Source organism: Lampetra fluviatilis, chromosome 47 (assembly GCF_964198595.1).
Source record: "Lampetra fluviatilis chromosome 47, kcLamFluv1.1, whole genome shotgun sequence".
NCBI lineage: Eukaryota > Metazoa > Chordata > Hyperoartia > Petromyzontiformes > Petromyzontidae > Lampetra > Lampetra fluviatilis.
Window position 1 is genome coordinate 3,390,198 of NC_136321.1, and position 25,183 is coordinate 3,415,380.

Here is a 25,183-nt window from a genome sequence, read left to right on the forward strand (position 1 = left end):
AGGGGGACGATCCGGCAGGCCGCGCCGGTTAGCCGCCTGGCGTGGAGCCACCACCGCCACCCGCCACCACCGTGTGGCAGGGGAGAGGCCAGGCAAAGGTCAATCGCCGCTTTGTTTACATTCTTATCTTTATGTTCAGCCTCAGCAGCATCCGCTTACCGCTGCACCCCCCCCACCACTTCCCCAACCTGTCTGTGGCTGCCCCAGGGATTCCCCGAACATTCCAACACCGCCCCACGGGCTCGCACACAAAGCTGTAATCCGCTTACCCCTCCCCACACGCTCCCCCCCCACCGCCGCCTCCCCCAGCCACCACCACCCACCTATCAGCATCCCCCCCCCCCACAGCTTCCCCCCCTCCTCCTCCCCCCCACGCTCTTCATGCACGGGGAGATGAGAGCGGGCGGGTGACGTCACGCCGAGATTACATCACGGCTCGGAGAGTCAGCCAGTGACTGTCCAATGACATCACATCTCATCCCCCACCCCCCACCCAAGGCTTAAGGATGTGTGACATCACCGGGTAAAAAAACACACACGTGCACACACACACAAGGCTGGGTGTCTCGTTCCTCGTGTCTGCCGAGTAATTGATTTACAAAGTCTGGTTCCTGGCCAAGCAGCGTTGGACCCATTTCACCTCTCCAGCCAAGATTGTAAACAAACCCCCACCCAGCCCCATCCCCGCCACCGATCGCTCCAAGCCTTTCCCCTCCCCTCAACTCGATCCTCCTGGGAAAGCAGATGCCAAAAATAGAACATGACAAACAGACGCGCGCGCGCACTCTGCTCCCTCTCGCTCAGCTCTGGCGGCGGTGGCTGCCGACTGCTGCTGCTGCTGCTGGGGCCGCGTGAGGATTGCGAGTTCTGTGACATCGGAGTTGCTCACCGGATGCTCACGCGCGCACGCGCACACGGTACGTGCATGCGCACGGACGTACGCTGAAGAGCACCTGACCGTCATCTGTAGACCTCGTATCTGCGTGTGCTCGGGTCTGGTCCGTCAGGTTGGGTCAGCTGTCTAGGGTTCAGGTCGGCCGGCAGCTACGAGTAGTGTGGCGGCGGCCAAGCCAGCGAGGGGGCGAATGCGGCCGCTAATTCTCTGCACCGATTGCGCAAGCCACAGCAGCCACGCCGGCCGCGCTGCCGAAGAGAAATGGAGGCAGTGGGGTCGACCGTCAGAGCCGTCCCGAGGGTAGGCCGAATCGGGGTGACCGCCCCGGGCCCCGCGCTTTGGGGGGGGGGGGGGGGGGCCTGGCGCTACGACGTCACGACGTCAGATGTAATACTTCCGGTTTAGTTTGAAGGTGTCGCGGAGGGGCCCACGCGGCGTGGGACTTTCCCCGGGCCCTGGACACACCCCCCCACCCCCCGCATGGACATCCCTGGCGGTTGTGAGCGGTGTAGCCGGGCGTAAGCGGAGTTCCACGCTGATTCTGTGTGGCCAGCTGGGAACTTAAAGAAGAGACCAGGATGGGGGGGGGGGCCTCGTTTGCAAGAGTGACCCGGGGTTGGTCTGCAGCGGTGGGGCCGGGTTACCGTGGCGAGGGTGCAGCAGTGGCGAGGGTGCAGCAGTGGCGAGGGTGCAGCAGTGGCGAGGGTGCAGCAGTGGCGAGGGTGCAGCAGTGGCGCGGGTGCAGCAGTGGCGAGGGTGCAGCAGTGGCGAGGGTGCAGCAGTGGAGAGGGTGCAGCAGTGGCGAGGGTGCAGCAGTGGCGAGGGTGCAGCAGTGGCGAGGTGCAGCAGTGGCGAGGGTGCAGCAGTGGCGAGGGTGCAGCAGTGGCGAGGGTGCAGCAGTGGCGAGGGTGGCTACAGGCGGTTTCACGAGTGGTGTGGCCGGTCGCAAGCGACGCGGCCGCCCACGAGTGTTGCGGCCGGAACACAAACGACGTGGCACGGCCAAATGCGGCCACGGCACGCCGGCCCGTGGCCGGGTTGCGGCGCGGCGGTGGCGGTGAGACCCGCCTGTCGGCGTGCCGGGCGCGGTGGGGGTGTCTCACCTGGCGACGGCGGCTGCACCTTGGCGGCGTGCTTCTTGGTGTCGGCCGGCACGGGCGGGTTGATGAGGTCGGAGGGGGGCTCCTCGCCGCGCTCCACCTTGCACTCGAAGGCGAACAGGAACTGGATGTACTGCTTCTTGAGCGAGCTGGCGGCGCTGCTCGACGTGCCCACGCCCAGCCCCGTCGCCAGCTCGCGCCACTTCTTGCACTTGTTCACCTGCAGGGGAGGGGGGGGGGTGGGGTCAACGGCGACGGGGTCAGCAGCCGTACGGCCGTCGGGTAAACGTCGACTCCCAGGCTGTGGCCGCGTCGCGAGCTTCGGGCGCGCACAGCGCGAGAGAAGCGTCGCAACGTCCCGGCAGCTCTCAGCCTCGTCCAGACCACCGCCTCAAAGGGGTCGAGCGCGTGGAGATATTGTCGTCTAGAACCACAGGCTCACGAGGAGTTGAGAAACCGCGGCCACGTCCCAACGACACGCTCCAGCTGCAGACCAGTTTTGTCCTCGTTGGGGCTCCTCCCGTGACGTCACGCCACCGCGTGCGGATTGTAGCGTCACTCGAATCGCGACGACGTCTCGTTTTTGCGTTAGGCGCCGTAAGGATCTCGCCAGATTTGCGTCGCAAGAGCCTCCACTCAGCGACACGGCCAAACGAGTTTCATTGTGACGCGCGGATCGTCGTCGTTTTAGCTCGCCGGTGAAGTTGTAGAGGAGCACTCGCAGCCAGAAAGAGCAATTAGGCCCAATTGGATACCAATTAGATAGCAGTTAGATAACAGTTAAACGTAACTAATTGATACATTTGGTTGAGCAATTAGATATACAATGCAATGCAATTAGACTGTACTCCCAGTGAGTATTTTGCGGTGAAATTTTTTCAAATTTGGCTAATTGCCCCCGCGACGCCGCTAACGGACAATGGCCGGCTCTCCTCTCTCCAAGTCGGTCGCAGGATCTTTGACGCCCGCCCGCTGCTGTGAATCGGGCAGCCCGTCACGGACGTCAACGGTTGTACGGGTGTCCGTTGGAACTTCTTTCGCGCCGCCGTACGTAGCCACAACCGCGCTGATCGGTTCAGAGACCCGCAGTATTAATCAGGGCGGCCGGATGGATTCGAACCGTGAATCAGTGCAGCGAGCGGCCGTGAGGGAGTGGCACCCATTAAGGGTGGCACGGTGCACGATGGGGCGACGTGGCCAACGCCACGCCTGGCCACCTTTGTCTCCCCGGTGCGGATGCCGACACACCGCGCCAGGTAGGCGCGTGTGCGAAGACACACACACACGCGCGCACGCGTGCGGTTAGCCAGGCTCACAGCTCATTAATTTTTCAACGATGATTGCGCAGCATGTGGGCTTAAGCCCCCAGAACACATCGCCAGGAGGAATGACGGCCGGTGGCCGAAAAAAACTGGAGAGCGGCAGCCGAGGGCGGGAACGTGCCGGAGAGGACGCCCACCCCGGAGATGGAGCGCCGAGATCGACTCCGGTGCGGGTGCCGGGTGGAGAGTTCGCGCCGCGAGACCGCGACGTGCGGCGATGGGGACTTGGGCGAGGCCTTTATCCAGCAGTGGACCGATCGTGGCTAACGATGGCGACGATGGCGATCTTGCACGAACGAGCGCAAGAGCCGGCGCGTGCCGGGTCAGTGGCACCGTTCACCGCCTGGGCCGGTTGTACCACGCTCCGGGCTGCACCACGGTTTCGGCCACACCGTGGGTTCGCCGCTGCCCCCGTGGCTCTGGCCGCGTCCCGTGGTTTCCGGACATCCCGTAATTCCGGCCGTGCCGTGGCACCGGCGGTCCGGGCCGCGCCGGCACCGGCGGCCCGGGGGGAACGGGCGGTGCGGGGGGGGCTCACCTGCGTGAGTCCGCCGATGTCGCGCGCCGACACGTAGAGGCGGTAGAGGTCGAGCGGCTTGCGCCCGACGGCCGGCAGCGCGGGCACCGGCGTGCCGCGCTCGTCCATGAACGAGAGGTAGCGGTCGACCCAGAGGCGGCGCTCGGGCTCGCAGCCGAGCTCGTACAGGCGGCTGATGCTCTCGCCCGTCGTCGTGGACGAGCCGGACTTCTGTCGGGGGGGGGGGCGGCGACGAGGGGTGGGAGGGGGGTGCAGAGGGAGGACAGAGACGCGCAGAACCGTGAACCCTATGTGATGGAACCGTGAACCCTATCATGGAACCGTGACCCCTATGATCGAACTTTGACCTCTTGATAGAACCGTGACCCCTATGATGGAACCGTGACCCCTAAGATGGAACCGTGACCCCTATGGGACCAGACCCCCTGCTCTGTGATTTCGCTTTAACCCGCTTCTCTCTCTCGTGCTTTATACAAATCGTGACTCACGTTGCCCGCAACTGCTGCAGACAACAACAAGGCCTACAGGGCGCTGTGGCCAAGTAGGCCTGAAGGGTTCGCTGGAAGGGAGGGGGGGCCACGGACGGGGGGGGGGGGGAAGTGGGCGGTGGGGGGGGAAGGGGGAGGGGGGTACGGGTCCCGTTCCTGGCCCCTTCACCCTCCGCCGCGGCAGAAAGACAGCGCTGCCGCTCGCCGGGACGCGTGGACCGTGGCGTCGGCACGGAAACCCAGAACCCAAACCGCCGTTGCTCGGCAACGCGCCTGGCAACCACCGGCCCCGTGGGGAGGGGGGGGGGGAGGGCATCGGGGGGAGCCTGGGTCAAGGCTGCGTATTAACCCGCGTGTGTCCACGCGAGTCGCAGATGCGGGAGAAGGCCGAGCGGGATGGGGCAGGGTGAGAGGCTACGGGAGGAGGTGGAGTGAGTGTGTGCGTATGTGCGTGAGACTGTGTGTGAGTGGGTGTGCGTCTTTGTGCGCTTGTGGGGAGCAGTAGTGTAGTGGTTAGCGCGATGCGCTATGAACGCAAATATCCGAGTTCGATTTACGTTCACGGCCAACACCAGTGGCGATTATCTGAACCGGTCCTGGGCCTCTCCTAGGTCGACTCAGCCTCAAATCAGTAACTGGTGCGGTGTGTAAAATCATCGCCAGTGGGGAGACAAAGGCGGACGGGCGTGGTGCTGGCCACCCACCCCTTCGTGCCCCTTGCCTGCCTTCATAGATGCTCGCTAATAGGACTTGCCTTGACAGTCTGTTAAGGCTATACAGGGGATCTTTGTCTTTGTTTTAGAGCGGTAGTATAAAGGTTAGCACACTGTCCTACAAACCCAGAGACCCGAATTAAATTCCCACTAACAGCCATCATCGGTGGCGAATATCTGAACTGGTCCCAATTGTCCCCTAGGTCGACTTAGCCTTAAATGAATACCTGGCGCAGTGTGTAAGCATTAGAGAGAGTAAAAGGCGGCTTTGGCGCGGTGATGGCCACCCACCCCCGTTTACGTGCCGTGCCAACCTGGGTGCTCGCAAATAGCACTTGCCCCAACAGCCTCTGTAGGCTACACGGCGGACTTTTGTCCTTGTGCGAGTGTGTGTCTGAGTGTGGGTCCATGCGCGAGTGTGAGCGTGTTGGAGTCAGCCGAGCGCCATCATCTTTTCATCGACTGCGTAACGCTGTGTGGAAGCTACCTGGCCAATCGCGCCATATGAAGGCCCAGATCTTCCCGGCCATAGTCATGCCCTTCCTTCTCAATGCTGCAAAACCTCATCTCCTCTGGGGGACCGTCTGTGCCAGTTTGTAACATTCAGGCTGGCTTGCCCATGATCCATCCTGGCTGTCACCAGGCTGGATTTGTGTGAGGAGCTCACAGATCCTTGAAAGATCTGGACACAGTCCCATCGGTGAGCTCCTACGGCAGGCGAGGCTGCGTTGAATGGGTCGGATGGAGGGGCCAGATAGAAGGGGCTAAACGGGCACTGAACGGGCTAGAAAAGAGATGGAGTGATGTGGTACAGCAGGGTGTGGGGCTGAGTGGACTTGCCGAAGACTGGTACCAGCAGTGTCAAGATTGGCCTCTGTGGAGGAGGCTTGTGAAGGACGCTACTGGGCAGTTGGAGGCAGTCGCCTTCCAACAACATCCGAGGGCAGAGGAGCGACGTTCACAACGAGTGGAACGCCGGGTGGATAAAATGCAAGTTGGCACACCAAGCGGCACAGGTGGTGCATCTGCCAGTCATCTTAGTCAGTCAATCCATGGCACCTGGCACTGTCCCGTGACTTCCGGCCAGCAACGAGCCTTCGACACATCACGTGGCCTCAAAGTGCACCTAACCTGAGTGAGTGAGTGAGAGAGTGAGTGCGAGTGAGAGCAAGTGAGTGCGAGTGTGAGCGAGAGCGAGAGCCAGCGAGTGTGCGAGCGAGCGTGAGTGTGCGAGTGAAAGCGAGCGAGTGAGTGTGCGAGTGAGAGCGAGTGAGTGAGAGCGAGCGTGAGTGTGCGAGTGCGAGCGAGCGAGTGAGAGCGAGTGAGTGAGAGTGAGCGAGCGAGTGAGCGAACGTGAGTGTGCGAGTGAGAGCGAGCGAGTGAGTGTGCGAGCGAGCGAGTGTGCGAGTGAGCGAGCGTGAGTGTGCGAGTCAGAGGGAGTGAGAGTGAGTGAGAGCGAGTGAGTGAGAGCGAGTGAGTGAGAGCGAGCGAGTGTGCGAGTCAGACGGAGTGAGAGTGAGAGCGAGTGAGTGAGAGCGAGTGAGTGTGTGTGTGAGTGAGCATGCGAGTGAGCAAGTGAGCAAGCGAGTCGGTCCTCACTTGCCACGCACCTTAGACTTGTTCTCGCTGGGCGGTGGAGGAGGGGTCTTCCCGTCCTGGAGACCCATGCCTCCCTCGGGCCCCGGGGTCATCCCCGGGGTCCCCGGGGGGGACATGATGTGCTGGGGGGGGCCTGAGTTTCCTGCTCACAGCACAGAGGGGGCGGGCGACTTATTCACCACGGCCCACAACCACTACAACCACCACCACGACCACCACGACCACCACCACAACCTCCAACAGCTTACACCAATAACACGACGTTATTGTCTCAACGTGGAGAGCCGGACAAAGGAAGGGGTCGTACTGCTCAAACAACTCGGAACACTCTCATCGACCCTCGTACTTTTGGGGGGCTTAGAAGATCCAGACACCCCCCCTCCCATTTTCATTTTTTCTTTCCCCATATGGAGGTCGATTATCAGACGCAGGACAAAGACAAAGATCCCCCCCCTCCCTCCTATAGCCTGAACAGGCTGTTAGGGCAAGTGCCGTTAGCGAGGGGCACCGATGAAGGCCGGCACGGCGCACGAGGGGGAGGAGCCGTGGACAGTAACCACGCCCGGCCGCCTTTGTCTCTCACCCAGCGCTCATGTTGTGTGCGCACGAGCGTCTCAACAATGAGCCAATTCACTCTCCTGGTCAACACACGGGAGACTGAACGAGCGAGACGGAGAAACGGGGACGCAGCAGACGTAGAGGGCAGTGGGAGGGACAGCGGGGAGACAGGGGACCGGCAGAGACGACAGGGAGACAGCAGGGAGAGAGGAGACAGGGAGACAGCAGGGAGAGAGGAGACAGGGAGAGAAGAGACAGGGAGAGAGGGGACGGGGAGTGGAGGGGGAGGAGATGAGCGAGAGACCGGGCAGGGCCCCCGTGCCTGGCGACGTGAATGTGCGAGCGCTTGTGCCACTTCCACGGGCATCGCGGCTCGTGCGGGCACCGGCTACAGCTGCCGTGCGGCACTGGCGGCACTGGGCGGGCGGGAGAGGAGCTGCGTGAAGAGCGAGGGGAGCGCCGGGACGTCACCACAGCAACACCGCCATCTTGGAGCCACCAAAATGGCGGCTACCGGATGAATTAGACGAGGGAATGGAGGCGGTCGGAGAACCACGTGCGTGTGTGTGTGAGAACGTGTGTGTGTGTGAGTGTGTGTGTGAGTGTGTGTGTGAGAGCGCATGTGTGTGTGAGTGTGTGTGTGAGTGTGTGTGTGAGAACGTGTGTGTGTGTGTGTGAGTGTGTGTGTGAGAACGTGTGTGTGTGTGAGTGTGTGTGTGTGAGAACGTGTGTGTGTGTGTGTGAGAGCGCGTGTGTGTGTGAGGACGTGTGTGTGTGTGAGAACGTGTGTGTGTGTGAGAAAGTGTGTGTGTGTGGGAGAGCGCGTGTGTACATGTGAAATCGTGCACACTGCTCACTACACACACACACGACACACGCTCACACACAACTCACTCTACACACACATTCACACACCTCACACGACACACATTTGCGCGCTGCATGCGCACGTACACACACGGACACACAATACACAACAAAGCTACACACCAAATACAACACACACACGCGAATACACACACGGGTACAGGCCAGCCATTAGCAATGTTATTGCCGCGTTGTTTGTCGTTGCCAAGTCGGTGGTGCTTGGGACCAGCAGGGTCGTAGGAACGGGCACATCCACGGTGAGCTACCGGGGGAGAGCGGGCCACGGACGGGCCGTGCCGCGCCACACGCGTTTCCCCGTGGGCCGCGGTGCCCCCAGCCGACGGCGGCCGCTCCCTCATTTGCACTCGGAGATATGTGCGAGCACGCGGGCGCCATGCCCCGTCCCGCCACCACCGCCGCCTCGCCGCACGCGCTCCCAATCTGCAAATCCCCGAATCCGACAGGCCCACCGCTCCCTCCGCTCCTCTCCCTCCTCTTCCCCCGCTCCCTCCTCTCCCTCTGCTCCCTCCTCTCCCTCCGCTCTCTCCGCTCCCTCCCCTCCTCTCCCGACACTCGGTCCCATCACGCGTGACACGAGCCGTGCTTTGTGTTTCGCGAGTGCCATCGGAAGACACGAGAGCCGCCCTGGTAACCACGGCGCAGTCTGCTTCCGTTCGCTTCCCCCGCGCTTACCCACTCGTCCCTGCGCTTCCTCGTGCTTCTCTGCACTTCCTCACGCTTAAATTTCGATTTAAAGCTTTCGTGACTGCAGGGATTCATCTTCTTGGTTCTTTCGGTAAAGTCACGTAGAAGGGAAGTAATACAATATTATTATATTATTTTATTATGTTTTATTTTTATTATTTTATTGCTTCCCTTCTACGTGACTTTACCGAAAGAACCAAGAAGATTCCTCACGCTTCCCTGTTCAACCCCGGTGCTTCCCCGGTGCTTCCCCACGCTTCCCCGGTGCTTCCCCACGCTTCCTCGTGTTCCCCGGACGCGCCCGTTTGTTTACCGCTCCTCGAGCGTTCCGCACCGGGGCGGCGGTGCGGAACGCGTTGGCGCGCGCGCCATTAATTCGCACGCGCGTTGAATTAGCGCGGGTAAATAATTCATGGGGCCCTCGTTAATTAATCATTAAAAACAAATCAGCGATATTAGCGGAGTTGGTGTGGCCCCTCGGAGACGGAGCCGAGCTCCGCGCGCCAAAGGGGCCGCGCGAGAGCGGCGTGCAGATCAAAGCAAACACGCCCCCCCCCACCCCCCCCCCACCCCCCCCCCGCCCCCACCCCGAGCCTACATTATTTATTCTCACAAAACAACGCAGGCCTCGAGCCAGGCTGCCTCCTTCTGCCCGTCTCACATCCCGGGGAGGGAGGGAGGGGTTCACGCGTCAGTGTTTTGCGAGCGAGAGCAGAAACGAGGATGACGGGGATGGGAGGGGGTGCAGAGTCTCGGGATGACAGGCAGCAGATTGGGTAGAGGAGGAGGAGGGTTGGGGTGGGGTGACGGTGGGGGGGGGGTGTGGGGGGTGGAGCTCGGCGCGCACGCACGAGCGCACAAACCCTTGCCGCCCTCCGTCAAAACTCTGCCAAGAGTGAACTCGGCTCTCGCGTCGCCAACTCGCGGAGAACGACCCTGCGATTGCGGGGAGGGTGGCGGCCCGACCCGCGACTCCCGCGCTCGCTCGCCGCAACAGCGGAGGCGTTCCGTTTCCCGGCCGCGTGCACCAAGGCCCCCTCCTCCGGCACGCGCGATGCCGGCGAGCCTCAACCGGGGCCCGGACGATCCGCCGCCGATTTTATTTGGGGGCCCAACGCCGCCGACGCCGCCGCCGCCGGCCCCGAGATATTGGGATCCCGCGCTCCGCTCCAACGGGCGGCACGGGCGGAACGACGGGCGCGCGCGGACGCGTCTCGTTAAATATTTATCGGCGCTTCCCGACGACGGTCGCCGACGCCAGCAGCGGCGGGAGAAGTCACCGAGTTCCGCCGACGAATGGACCCCGGGCTTCATTTGAGTTCCGCGACCATCACCCGTCAGCGGGGGATCGTCGCCTCTCGCAAAACCCAAGGGAGGGGCCGGGCCCGCGGGCGGTCATCAACCAGGACGGGTCCAATACCACGCCCGGCCGCCTTTATCTTCCCACGATGCTGATGGGGTTTACATTTTTTTGTTAATTTAACAAGAGCCCGGTGGTAAAAGGCACGAACCACGACAAGAGATGGGGGGGGGGGGGATGGTACAGAAATTCCACGGCAGAAGTGCTCCTGGGCTCTGGGACGGGGTGAAGGATCGGGCTCGCTGCCCCGCTCACGGGGGCACTGCGAGCGGGGGGGGGGGGGGGGGGGAGATTTCATACGAGGCAAGGGGAAGAGTGGCGGCGGGGGGTGGGGGGGCAAAGTGCGCCAAACAAAAAGTTCCAAACAAAATCAGCTCACACGCGGGACGAGCGAACCTGTTGCCAGTGTCGGTCGCGCAGAGCGGCGAGCGACACCCATCTATCCCCGGGCGCGGTGAGGACATTTCACGGTAACGCACCGCGGCAAGGGAGCTCGCGTCACCGACCTCACTCGTTGGGAGGGTCCTGCCGCTGCTGTGTTGGGTTTTAAGTTAAAAAAATTTCGGCCCCTTGGGAGGGAACCGGAGCGGAGCGCACGAATAAAACCCACGGTCATCTCTTTCCATCCCCCTTGCAGATGGGAACGGATGGCGACTAGTCCACTGGCCGTACCGCCTTCTCCTGGGGAGCCGGGGTACACGGCACCTCCCATCTGCGTGCGATCCATCAACCCTCGCTGCTGCCTCCACAGCAACGGTTCACGGGCGGGTGCCACCACCACCCGGGTTAAGGCTGAGTCGACCTAGGGGAGGCCCAGGACTGGTGGAGATATTTGACACTGGTGTTGGCCGTGAGCGCGAATCAAAGTCGAGTCGCCGCGTTTCGTAGCGCAGTGCCCTAACTACTGCGCCACCGCTCCCCACCACGTACACACACACACACCTGACCGCTCGCAACTGTGTGCGCTGGATGGTGCATACTAAGCATACACACGTATGCACGTACACACACGCGCGCGCGTGTGTGCGCACACGTAGGCATACATGTGACGCAAATTATTATGCACACACACGCACTTGCAACCATGCACACAGACACACACACACTCACAGCCATGCATGCACACATACACACACGCACTTGCAACCATGCACACAGACACACACTCACAGTCATGCATGCACACAGACACACACGCACTTGCAACCATGCACACAGACACACACACAGACAAAGGCAAAGATTCCTTCACATATAGCCATAACTGTCTGTTGGGGAAAGTGCTATTATAGCGAGCATAGCCATGCACCCACACACGCAGATGCATAAACACACACACACGCGCATGCTCAGCCACGTGCACACAGACACAGAGACAAAGATTCCTCCATGTAGCCTTGGCAGACTGCCGGGGCGAGCGCTGTTAGCGAGCGCCTATTAAGATCTATTCAGGCCGGCACGGCACACAACAGGGTGGGTGGCCAGCACCACACGCCCGGTTGCCTTTGTCTTCCAAACCACAGCCACACAAATTCATGCACTTGAAGATGCACGCTCACTCTCGAACGCACGTTCACAGGCACGCTCACAGGCACACGCTCACAGGCACACGCTCACAGGCACACGCTCGCACACTCACGTTCGCACGCAAGCAGGCACGCACGTTCGCATGCACGCAGGCACGCTCACAGGCTCGCAGGCACGCTCGCAGTCACGCTCACCCCCACGGTCGCCCACACAAACCCACACAAACAGCTACGCGCATGCATGCGTGCGTGCGCACACGCTCTCGGCCTCTGCTTAATATGCAACATTGACATCTACAGCGAGAAGGCACGGGCACTCGGAGAGAAAGAGAGAGAGGAGAGAGGGGAGAGAGAGAGAAGAGAGAAGAGAGAGAGAAATTAAAAGCCTGAAAGAAAGGTTATCTTGCCGTTACAGGCCAATAAGGCTATGCAAATTTCCTGTGAAGATGAGCGAGGGATTAAGCGATTCAAAGGCTCCGGCGATTCCGGCGATGGAGGTTAATTTGCAGGGACGGGATCGGCGCGTCAAACGGAGGCCGGTGTGATGCTGAGCGCCCCCCCCCCCCCCGCCTCCTCCCCCCCCCGGGCAGCTCCGGGCATCGCCGCGCTATGACCACGGGCCGGGCGAACCGGTGCCGGGCGTCGGCGTCGATCCGGCGATCGGCAGAAATTCGTCCGCGCGGCTCCAATGACCGTTTGTGTCTCATGCGCAGTAGTCACAGAGATCCCCCGTGCAGCCTTAACAGACTGTTGGGGCAAGTCCTGTTAGCGAGTGGGCATCACCCCAGCGGTGATGTTCACTACACACCGCACCAAATATGAATTTGAGGCCGAGTCGACCTCGGGGAGACCGCTGCAGATAATCGTCGCTGGTGTTGGCCGTGAGCGGGAATCGAACTCGGGTCGCCGTGTTCGTAGCGCTAACCGCTACGCCACGACAGTCACGCACACACTTACAGGTAGCCGTACTCACAAATTAACATTTCTCCAAGTAGCTGGACTCACTAATTAACTTGGGTCACTCACTCACCGACAGTTAGTCAACTCCTCATCGCCTCTCTGTAGCTGCCGTGTTCCCATGCACTGCACTCGTTGATGCCTCCCCTCCCACCGCACCCCCGTGTCGACCAGGTGCGGGACCGGGTTCTGAATTCGGTGGCGACCGACATCCGAGCCGGATCACCAACCCCGCTCAACCAGCAGGGCGGCGTGGGGACTTCGTCCAGCAGTGGATTGAGCTCGGTCGCAATCGATGGTCGTTATTTATTTGCGTCAAACAAAGTGTGCGCGTGCGAGCAGCGCGCAGCCGCCACAAGGTCACAGCGCGCGGCGCGCACGGGAAATTAAGTGCGAGAGAGAGGCAGGCACAGCTACGGCCACTGCACAGAGAATACTAAGAGGCGGAGAGACCGCGCACGCGGCACACACGCAGCACACGCAGCACACGCAACACACACGCAGCACACACGCAGGACACACGCAGAACACGCAGCACACACACAGCACACGCAGCACGCACGCAGCACGCACGCAGGACGCACGCAGCACGCACGCAGCACGCACGCAGCACACACGCAGCACACACGCAGGACACACGCAGGACACACGCAGCACGCACGCAGCACGCACGCAGCACGCACGCAGCACACACGCATCACACACGCAGGACACACGCAGGACACACGCAGGACACACGCAACACACACGCAGGACACACGCAGCACACACGCAGGACACACGCAACACACACGCAGGACACACGCAGCACGCACGCAGCACGCACGCAGCACGCACGCAGCACGCACGCAGCACGCACGCAGCACACACGCAGGACACACACGCAGCACACACGCAGCACACGCAGCACTCACGCAGGACACACGCAGGACACACGCAGCACGCACGCAGCACGCACGCAGCACACACACAGCACACACGCGGCACGCACGCAGCACACACGCAGGACACACACAGCACACACGCAGCACACACGCGGCACGCACGCAGCACGCACGCAGCACACAAGCAGGACACACGCAGGACACACGCAGCACACACGCAGCACACGCAGCACACACGCAGGACACACGCAGCACACACGCAGGACACACGCAGGACACACGCAGCACACACGCAGCACACCGCGCATGCAGCAAACACGCAGCACACCCACGGCACGCACGCGGCACACCCACGGCACGCACGCGGCACGCACGCGGCCAAGCAATGGCGCTGCTGCATGGATGCACAACAACACCGACAATAACCACTCTGTTAGTCCAGTTCAAAGCACAAGACAAAGAAAAAAGATCTCCTGTACAGCCTAAACAGAGTTTTGGGGCAAGTGCCATTAGCGAGCACCAATTGAGGGGGTGGGTGGCCAGCCTTTGTCTCCCCAGTGGCGACGTTTACACACCGCACCAGGTACTCATTTGAGGCCGAGTCTACCTAGGGGAGGCCCAGGACTGGTTAAAATAATCGTCACCGGTGTTGGTGGCCATGAACGGGACTAATAGCGCGGATCACCCCGACACACACACACACAAGACAAAGACCACCCATATAGCCCGAACAGACTTTCGGGGCAAGTGCTGTTAGCGAGCACACGCAGACAGACACTCTCGCGCAAGCGTGCGCATTAAACCGCCACCGTTGCCCGCACGGACTCGGCCAGACAGTCGGGAGCGGCAGGCAGGACCTATCACGCACAGACCCAATCAGGAGCCCTCGAATCAATTATCTCGGACGGGGGAGCGTGGCGACGGCGGCGCGCGCGAGAGAGAGAGAGAGCCACACTGCTGCCCCTAATCTCCGGCCTCATTACCCGCTCATCTGCAAGTCAGAAGAGAAGCCCCCTGCTTTGCATGTTAATGACCCCCCCCCCTCGTCCCTCCACCCTCCTCCCCCACCCCCCCTTCCATCCCCGACGCCTTCTTCCCTCGCCTTGCCTCTAATCAGCATCGAGGCAGGATCGAGGCACGCCGGGCTCTGAGTGTTCAATTATGCGCGGCAGTTCTTAAAAACCAAGGCCTCCTTTTTTGTGTTGTTTTTGTGCGTGTGTTGAATGCGCCCGGGAAAGTGAGTTCAGTGGGCGACGCGCGCCGTGCCCTTGCTCTCCTCCGCGTGTGCGTGCGTGCGCGTGCGTGTTCGTGTGTGTGCGTGCGTGTTCGTGTGTGTGCGTGCGTGTGCGTGCGTGTTCGTGCGTGTGCGTGCGTGTTCGTGTGTGTGCGTGCGTGTTCGTGTGTGTGCGTGCGTGTTCGTGTGTGTGCGTGCGTGTTCGTGTGTGTGCGTGCGTGTTCGTGTGTGTGCGTGCGTGTTCGTGTGTGTGCGTGTTCGTGTGTGTGCGTGCGTGTTCGTGTGTGTGCGTGCGTGTTCGTGTGCGTGCGTGCGTGTTCGTGTGTGTGCGTGCGTGTTCGTGTGCGTGCGTGCGTGTTCGTGTGCGTGCGTGCGTGTTCGTGTGTGCATCTCGCCAAGGAGCATAAACCACCTGGCGAGCTCCGGTCAACCTCGCAGCAGCAGCAGCAGCAGCGGCTTTTGGCTGCTGGCCGTCAGACAAAGGCGGTGTGGTCACCGCATCGCGCGGCGCTTTCAGACGCGCTTCTGCGGCCGTCTGGAACGCTCTTCCTCTCGATATTAGGAAGATACTGCAGATATCCACTTTGAAATCATCTCGATTATAAACTGATTTCTTTAGAACTGCTTTTTGTATGTTAGTCTGTTGTCCTACCCTCGCACATCCGATTAGCGCGTTGGCTACGTACGGTGCGAAAGAAGTTCAATATCGTACATACCGTGCGTGTGTATGAGCGTGCGTGCGTGGGTTTTTCTATAAGCGCCTCTATGACTGTGCGTGTCAGCACACACACGCCTGTAAATGGGCGTGTGTGGGCATGCACCTGTGAACACATGAAATCTGTGCGTGTTTCTACATGGGTCTGTGTATGTGTGCATGTGTGTGTATGTATGTGGGGAGCGGTGGTGCAGCGGTTAGCGCGCTGCGCTACGAACCTGGCGACCCGAGTTCGATTGCCGCTCACGGCCAACACCGGTGACGATTATCTGAACAGGTCCTGGGCCTCCCCTAGGTCGACTCAGCCTCAAATGAGTACCTGGTGCGATGTGTAAACATCGCCACTGGGGAGACAAAGGCGGCCGGGCGTGGTGTTGGCCACCCACCCCCTCGTGTGCCGTGCCGGCCTTCATAGGTGCTTGCTAACAGCACTTGCCCCTGCAGTCTGTTACAGGCTATAAGGGGGATCTTTGTCTTTTTTTACATATGTGTGTGTGTATGTAGGTGTGTGCGGAGCGGTGGCGCAGCGGTTTGCGTGCCGCGCTACGAACCCGGCGACCCGAGTTCGATTGCCGCTCACGGCCAACGCCACCAGTGACGATTAACCGAACCTGGGCCTCCCCTACGTCGACTCAGCCTCAAATCTGGTGTGGAAACATTAGCATTGGGGAGACAAAGACGGCCGGGTATTTTGTGCGTCCGTGTCGGCCTTGACAGGTGCGACTCGCTAACAGCACTTGCCCCAACATTCTGTAAAGTCTACATGGGGGACCTTTGTCTTTGTGCCCATGCGCCACCACACACAGCGGGAGGACTCTCACGGCTTTCGTGTTGCTCAAACACTCTGGCACAGCCCCCCCCCCAGCCCCCCCCCAGCCCCCCCCCAGCCCCCCCCCAGCCCCCCCCCAGCCCCCCCCCAGCCCCCCCCCAGCCCCCCCCCAGCCCCCCCCCAGCCCCCCCCCAGCCCCCCCCCAGCCCCCCCCCAGCCCCCCCCCCAGCCCCCCCCCAGCCCCCCCCCCAGCCCCCCCCCAGCCCCCCCCCAGCCCCCCCCCCAGCCCCCCCCAGCCCCCCCCAGCCCCCCCCCCCAGCCCCCCCCAGCCCCCCCCAGCCCCCCCCCCCCAACCCCGAACCCCCCACCCCAACATGAGCCAGACGCGGCTGCCCATGATCCAGCACGGTGCAGGCAGCAGCGAGGGTCACATGCAATCTGGATTTGAAGTTTTCCTGACTGCGGGGATCCATACTCTTTGGTTCTTTCGGTAAAGTCACGTGGGTAGAAAATAAAATCAATTAACTCACGACGTTTCGGGCGCGACGCACAAGCGCCCGTCATCAGGTGGGAGGACAACCACGGCAAGAAACAATTGCTGAAGTGGGCAAACAGAGGGTAGGTCCTTGAGAGCAACGCAACTTTGTACCAAAATCGTGCCCCCCCCCCACCCCATTACACACACACCCCGGCTCGCCAGGAGGAGGAGGAGGAGGTGCAGCAACGAGGCGGACCGATATCACCTCTCCCTTCTGCGTGGGATACAGCGCTGCCATCTGCCACCTGCCACTATATGAATCTATTCAAGATAAGGAATGGCTCAAGAGGCCCAGAATAACGTCAAGCGGCCAGCAACGAACAGGAAGGGTGGGGGAAAACAGACGGTGATGGCGACAATGATGATGATGATGGGAGGAGGGGATTCCGGAGTGGAGCAGGGCGAGGGAAGAAGCAGAGAGAGATAAGCGAGGTGACCTGCAGTGTGGCGAGTGAGTAGGTGGGTGAGTAGGTGAGCGAGTTGGTGAGCGAGTGGGTGAGTGGGTTCGTGAGTGGGTGGGTGTGTTGCTGTGACCTGCAGTGTGGCGAGTGAGTAGGTGGGTGAGTAGGTGAGCGAGTTGGTGAGCGAGTGGGTGAGTGGGTTCGTGAGTGGGTGGGTGTGTTGCTGTGACCTGCAGTGTGGCGAGTGAGTAGGTGGGTGAGTAGGTGAGCGAGTTGGTGAGCGAGTGGGTGAGTGGGTTCGTGAGTGGGTGGGTGTGTTGCTGTGACCTGCAGTGTGGCGAGTGAGTAGGTGGGTGAGTAGGTGAGCGAGTTGGTGAGCGAGTGGGTGAGTGGGTTCGTGAGTGGGTGGGTGTGTTGCTGTGACCTGCAGTGTGGCGAGTGAGTAGGTGGGTGAGTAGGTGAGCGAGTTGGTGAGCGAGTGGGTGAGTGGGTTCGTGAGTGGGTGGGTGTGTTGCTGTGACCTGCAGTGTGGCGAGTGAGTAGGTGGGTGAGTAGGTGAGCGAGTTGGTGAGCGAGTGGGTGAGTGGGTTCGTGAGTGGGTGGGTGTGTTGCTGTGACCTGCAGTGTGGCGAGTGAGTAGGTGGGTGAGTAGGTGAGCGAGTTGGTGAGCGAGTGGGTGAGTGGGTTCGTGAGTGGGTGGGTGTGTTGCTGTGACCTGCAGTGTGGCGAGTGAGTAGGTGGGTGAGTAGGTGAGCGAGTTGGTGAGCGAGTGGGTGAGTGGGTTCGTGAGTGGGTGGGTGTGTTGCTGTGACCTGCAGTGTGGCGAGTGAGTAGGTGGGTGAGTAGGTGAGCGAGTTGGTGAGCGAGTGGGTGAGTGGGTTCGCGAGTGGGTGGGTGTGTTGCTGTGACCTGCAGTGTGGCGAGTGAGTAGGTGGGTGAGTAGGTGAGCGAGTTGGTGAGCGAGTGGGTGAGTGGGTTCGTGAGTGGGTGGGTGTGTTGCTGTGACCTGCAGTGTGGCGAGTGAGTAGGTGGGTGAGTAGGTGAGCAAGTTGGTGAGCGAGTGGGTGAGTGGGTTCGTGAGTGGGTGGGTGTGTTGCTGTGACCTGCAGTGTGGCGAGTGAGTAGGTGGGTGAGTAGGTGAGCGAGTGGGTGAGTGGGTTCGTGAGTGGGTGGGTGTGTTGCTGTGACCTGCAGTGTGGTGAGCGAGCGAGTGGGTGAGCGAGGTGGTGAGCAAGTTGGTGAGTGGGTGGGTGGGTGAGTGGGTTCGTGAGTGAGTGTGTTGCTGTGACCTGCAGTGTGGTGAGCGAGCGAGTGGGTGAGAGAGTTGGTGAGTGGGTGGGTGAGTGGGTGAGTGAGTGGGTGGGTGTGTTGCTGTGACCTGCAGTGTGGTGAGCGAGTTGGTGAGTGGGTTAGTGAGTGGGTGGGTGTGTTGCTGTGACCTGCAGTGTGGTGAGCGAGTTGGTGAGTGGGTTAGTGAGTGGGTGGGTGTGTTGCTGTGACCTGCAGTGTGCTGAGTGAGCGAGTGGGTGAGCGAGTGGGTGAGCGAGTGGGTGAGCGAGTGGGTGAGCGAGTGGGTGAGCGAGTTAGTGAGTGGGTTCGTGAGTGAGTGGGTGTGTTGCTGTGACCTGCAGTGTGGTGAGTGAGCGAGTGGGTGAGAGAGTTGGTGAGTGGGTGGGTGAGTGGGTGAGTGGGTTAGTGAGTGAGTGGGTGTGTTGCTGTGACCTGCAGAGTGGTGAGTGGTTGAGCGAGTGGGTGAGCGAGTTGGTGAGTAGGCGAGCGAGTGGGTGAGTGGGTTAGTGAGTGGGTGGGTGTGTGTGCTGTGACCTGCAGTGTGGTGAGCGAGCGAGTGGGTGAGCGAGTTGGTGAGTGGGTGAGCGGCGGCATGTGCGCGTGTGCGCGTGTGCTCACCTGTGGAGTTGGGCCCCATGTGCCCTGGGACGGAGTAGGGTGGGCCCCCTTGATTCATCATGGCCGGGCCGCCCCCGCTCAGCTGCTGCTGCTGCTGCCCGTAAGGAGAGCCTCCTCCCATCATTCCTCCCGCCTGGTTCATGCCCTGGTAGCCGCTTTGCCTGCACCCAGGGGTAAAGGCAGAGATCCCCCGTATAACCTTAACAGACTGTTGGGGCAAGTGCTGTTAGCGAGCAGCACCTATGAAGGCCGGCACGGCACACGAGGGGGTGGGCGGCCGACACCACGCCCGACCGCCTTTGTCTCTGGACGATGTTTACACACCGCACTAGGTACTCATTTGAGGCTGAGTCGACCTAGGGGAGGAGTCCCAGGATCAATTCATCGAGCTCGGGTCGCCGGGTTCCTAGCGCCGCGTGCTAGCCGCTGCACTCCCGCTCTCCACAGACACACACACACAGTCACCCAATGCCCCGTGGCATCTCACATCCCCACTGATAGTTCGATTACTTATCGCAATTTATAATAACTAGCAACCCACACGTCATTTTGCCGTGACAGTCTGTCCCTCCCAGCCAGCCAGCCAGCCAGCAAAACTTTTAATCTGATACCGAGCCCTGTCTCTCTCCACCTTACCAGTGCCTTCTCTGTACGTAACATCGCAATTCATCACGATTTCTTACTCTGTCTGTGTCTCTCTATTCCTCTTCTCCCTCCCTCTTCATTCCTTTCCTCCCTTCACTGCATCTCACCCACTTCCCTCCCCCCCACAAACTCTCTCCGTTTCTCTCTCTCCTCTCACCCTTGCTCTCCTTCTGCCCTCCTCTCCCACCTCAAGTCTCTCTTGCCTCTCCCTAACCCCTCTCTCCCACTGCTCCTCGATTTCCCCTCGCTCCCCTCTTTCTGGTTTGTTCCTTTGCCCTGTCACTCTCTCCCCACCCCTCTCCCCTTACACTGTTTTCCGTATTTTCCTCCCTTCTCTACCTCCCTCGCATCCCTCCTTTGTTCTAATATAGCATGGTGCTATGATCGTGAAAGCACGACGTGATATGACAGCATGATAAAGAGTCTCCCGAGCATTTGCGTTTGCGTGGGATACACATCCCAACGTTGTGGGACCCACACTCGGCCGTGCTCCAGCCACAGCCAGGCAGGCAGGAATCCAGGCATGACGCTTTTGTTTCTAATATACAGCAACAAGGCTATCACGAAGGCATTGTGGTTCACGGAGACGGTGTGCGGTAGTGTCACAGTTAGGGGGGTGGGGGCGATGTTGATTACATGGTCTAAGCAAAGTGCACCCCCAGCAGCAGCTGTACCTATGCATTAGTCTGCCAGTTGGGGGGCGATGTTAATCGAGTAGTTTGCGGTGTGGGTTTTTCAACTCCATCACATGGGGACCCGTGACGTCGGCACACAGTGGGCGGCTTCGTTTCTAATGACCTCACGAGATCTACAACTTACACTCGTGAAGCAGACGGGGCATATGGATGGGGTGCCGCCGTGGTAAGATGTCAACTGCCTCGCCTGGTGTACAGGAGGTCGTGGGTTCGATCCCGACCCTGACGCCTGCTGCTGTATATTTGGAGTTTGTGTGTCTCTTTCTCTCATCATCATCACAGTGGCTAGGAGATGTTAACTACCTCGCCTGGTATACAGGAGGTCGTGGGTTCGATCCCGACCCTGACGCCTGCTGCTGTATATTTGGAGTTTGTGTGTCTCTTTCTCTCATCATCATCACAGTGGCTAGGAGATGTTAACTACCTCGCCTGGTATACAGGAGGTCGTGGGTTCGATCCCGACCCTGACGCCTGCTGCTGTATATTTGGAGTTTGCGTGTCTCTCTCTCATCATCACAGTGGCTAGGAGATGTTAACTACCTCGCCTGGTCTACAGGAGGTCGTGGGTTCGATCCCGACCCTGACGCCTGCTGCTGTATATTTGGAGCTTGCGTGTCTCTCTCCCTGTTGTCACGTGTATTTCTCTCCGGGTCCTCCGGTTTTTCCCCCCACAATTAGAATCAGTCTGCGTTGAGAGCATTTGGCCGTGATACCGTTCCCACACGGCGACGAGCCACTTTGTTGACCTGTCATTTGTGGCCAGGTCGCCTCAGCGGGCCTTACCTGGTAAAGTACATACTTTGTTTATAGTTCATAAGAGTTTGTTTTTGGGTTAGATCGCGTAAATATAAATGTGTTGTTAAATCCGCCACCACCCACACAACCAATTAGTAAGCTTTGTCTTGTAAACAGAACATGCCAATTAGTTACTAATTTAGTGCACCGGTGTGTTGGAGAGTAAACCCACAGCATTTACAATTCGAGCAGCGTGACGTTTCGCCAGTAATTACAACCAGCACCATCAAGCGACAGCTACATTTGTGGAGAAATCTTCCTTTTTAAATCCTTTATATTAAGTTCACTTGCTTGCTTGCTTGCGCGCTTATGACCGTGCAAATCTTTCGGTCGTTTTTTAACCCACTTCCCGTGACATTTTCCACACAGACTCGTTGTGCATGACAATTAATTTTCGTGAAATTTTTTTTCCAAAATGTTACACTTGTTGATGAAGTTTATTTATTTATTTAATTACCAATTGCTTAATGGTGCCAGGCAATCATCTGACCCATAGGTGGCAGCCATCTCAAGCCAGAGGACGAGAGGACTCTAGCCGCCACGCATATAAAGGATTTATAGTGAAAAACTTTGTTTTTACGGGTAAATTTTTTTGCTCTTAGATCGAGGGATGATAATGTGACCTCGTCGCTTGTGAACAATCAGTGCAAAGGCCAGAGGAGGGATTTCTCCACAACTCTGGCCGTCGCCTGACAGTCACATTTTGACTGAAGCTTTCGTGACTGCAGGGAATTCAAACTCTTTGGGTCTTACGGTAAAGTCACGTAGATAGAAAAATAATAAAATCATAAAAAATCACCACGTTTCGATCGCAACGCGAATAATCGTCTTCAGGTGAAAAGATACAGCAGGCGGACTGCTGAGGCAGGAACAAATATAGCTGCTGCATTTTTTTCACCTGAAGGCGATTGCTTGTGTTGCGATCAAAACGTCATTTTTTATTAATTGATTATTTCCCTATCTACGCGACTTTACCGTAAGACCCGAAGAGCAGTCGCATACGTACTACGGTTACACACAACGCCGTGGCAACCAGAGCGGCTCGCCCCGATTCGAACCGCGAGCCTGCCGAGAGAAATAGCGAGAGGGTGACCCCGACCCAGGGTTCAACACGCAGGGCCCTCAGTGGCGTGGGCTTGGCGTCCCTGACACGGCCATTATGAGCCTCCCCCCCTCCCCACAACTGGCGGATCCACCCGGGCCACGTCACACCGCAGTAGAGGGGGGAGGGGCGGTGAAAAAAACCCTCCACAACGCAAATGATAAATAACAATTACTCAAATAAGCCTCAAACACGTGGCCCGGTGCACGAGGTGCACGAGGCTTTCTTTGATTGCAGCGCTCGGCCCGCGGCCCCCCTCACCCCCCCTCACCCCGTGGCCCCCCTCACCGCCCCCTCACCCCACGGCCCCCCTCACCCCCCCTCACCCCCCCTCACCCCGTGGCCCCCCTCACCGCCCCCTCACCGCCCCCCTCACCACACGGCCCCCTCACCCCGCTCGCTGCGTTATTCAGGAGCCCTGGCCCAGGCCCAAACATTTGTTCTAGCGCCGCTGCCACTTAGCGGCACGATCGCCGGGCTCCCCCCCCCACCCCACCCCCTTTTCCCACCTCCACAGCGCCGCGTCTCTCAGAGTTGATCGCACAGGGAGTGGGGGGGGGGGCGTAGGACTAACACCTCCAATGTGGGGAGGGGTGGGTGAGACAGAGAGCGGGAGGGGGGGGGGAGGGAGCGGGGGGGAGAGGGAGCGGGGGGGGAGGAGCGGGGGGAGGGGGGGGGGGAGCGGGGGGGGGGGAGAGGGAGCGGGGGGGAGGAGCGGGGGGGAGGGGAGAGGGAGCGGGGGGGGGGGGAAGGAGCGGGGGGGAGGAGCGGGGGGGAGGGGAGAGGGAGCGGGGGGGGGGGAGGGAGCGGGGGGGAGGAGCGGGGGGGAGGGGAGAGGGAGCGGGGGGGGGGAGAGGGAGCGGGGGGGAGGAGCGGGGGGGAGGGGAGAGGGAGCGGGGGGGGGGGAGAGGGAGCGGGGGGGAGGAGCGGGGTGGGGGGAGCCGTGGGTTGTATTTGGACAGAACGGAGCTGCCGAGTGGCGAGCGGCCTCCTCCCTGTGATGAAGCATTCCGTTTGTAGGGCGCCAGCGACACGCGCGTCGAGCGGGACGAAGAGCGGAGGAGGAGGAGAGGGAGAGTCCTTTCTTTGAGGCGGCTCACACACGCTGGCGCCACACAGTGGGCTACCTTCCGTCTCTAATCGACCAATTAAGCAGTGAACCAAATACGCGCGCACAGACGCGCGTGTGTGTGTGCGCGCGTGTGCACAACAAAGACAAACAAAGATCGCCCGTATAGCCTTAACAGACTTTTGGGACTGGCACGGCACACGAGGGGTGGGTGGGCCAGCACCACGTCCGTCCGCCTTTGTCTCCCCAGTGGCGATGTTTACACACCGCACCAGGTGCTCATTTGAGGCCAAGTCGACCTCGGGGAGTCCCAGGACCGGTTCGGATGATCGTCACTGCTGTTGGCCGTGAGCGGGAATCGAATTCGGGTCGCCGGGTTCTGAGCGCAGCGCGCTGACCGCTGCACCCTACCGCCACACACACTCTCACTCACACTCTCACACACACTCACGCATACTCTCTCGCACACTCACGCACACTCTCACACTCTCGCACTCTCGCACTCTCTCACTCTCTCACACTCTCACATTCTCTCACACTCTCACACTCTCTCACGCACTCTCACACTCTCTCTCGCACTCTCTCACACACTCTCGCACACTCTCACACACACTCTCACACTCTCGCACTCTCTCACACTCTCTTACACTCTCACACTCTCTTACACTCTCACACTCTCTTACACTCTCACACTCTCACACGCCACTCAGCCAAGTTAACCACACAACGGTGTTAACATCGATGGCGGGATCGAGTGCAACCGCAAGCGGCTCCGTAGCGGTGACGCGCCCAACGCTCCTCCTGCTGCCGAACGTTGAGCCGGCTCGATACGACGGCCGGTGCGAGCGGAGTCAAGATCGGCCCTCCGACAGTGCCAGGCTAGGTGCACTTTCCGGCTGCCGGCCTCCAAATGCGACGAGAGGCAGGGAAGCGATGCTTACAACAACCGGCGGGAGGGCTGCCACCATGGCACAACGGTCGGTCCTGGTGCGGCAGTTGAAACGATGCGCCGAGTTTCTTAAATCTCCACCCCCCCCCGCAACCCCCCCCCCCCCCACCACCTATGTCCATCCACCCAGCGGTGTAAATAGGTTCACCAGACAGTTGATCGGCAGGTCCAGCATGGTGTATGTATGTATGTTGAACTTCTTTCGCACTGTACGTAGGCAAGCGTGCTAACTAACCGGAGGTGGGGTCAAGTGTGGGCACACCCACCTCCTCCAACACGTCGGGCTAAAGTGGAAGAGCAGGCCAAATACCACGCGGGAAACTCCGCTCCCTCACTCCACCGCTCGCTCCTCCTGCGGACGGCGTGGCGAGCAAGCGACTGCAAGTCGCCGCCTTTCACCTTCGCGACCGAGAGATGAGGACGCAGGAACCACGTGGCGGTGGCCCCAGGACCTGCACGTCTGCCGTGCGTGCCCAGTCAGCGCGCGTTCACGACTCGCGTTACGCCGGAACCGGCCACCGGAATCGGTTACCGGCGCATGTCCACGTGTATCCGTGCGTGCGTACACGTGTGTACGCATGTCCACGTGTATCCGTGCGTGCGTACACGTGTGTACGCATGTCCACGTGTATCCGTGCGTGCGTACACGTGTGTACGCATGTCCACGTGTATCCGTGCGTGCGTACACGTGTGTACGCATGTCCACGTGTATCCGTGCGTGCGTACACGTGTGTACGCATGTCCACGTGTATCCGTGCGTGCGTACACGTGTGCGCGTTGCCCCCCCAACCCGCCCCCCGGATCGGTGAGAGCCGAGCCGCGTACCCGTACTGCTCGTGCTGGTGCAGCAT

At 60.3% G+C, this 25,183-nt stretch overlaps 1 protein-coding gene across 1 annotated transcript in view; it reads right to left on the minus strand.

Annotated features, from left to right (window-relative positions):
* LOC144947883 (AT-rich interactive domain-containing protein 1B-like) overlaps window positions 1-25,183 on the minus strand; it is a 114,807-nt gene that overhangs the window by 16,825 nt on the left and 72,799 nt on the right. Inside the window, 4 exon segments of the mRNA XM_078877261.1 lie at window positions 1,999-2,215; window positions 3,856-4,065; window positions 6,667-6,797; window positions 19,078-19,238. Coding sequence (XP_078733387.1) covers window positions 1,999-2,215; window positions 3,856-4,065; window positions 6,667-6,797; window positions 19,078-19,238 — 719 coding nt within the window.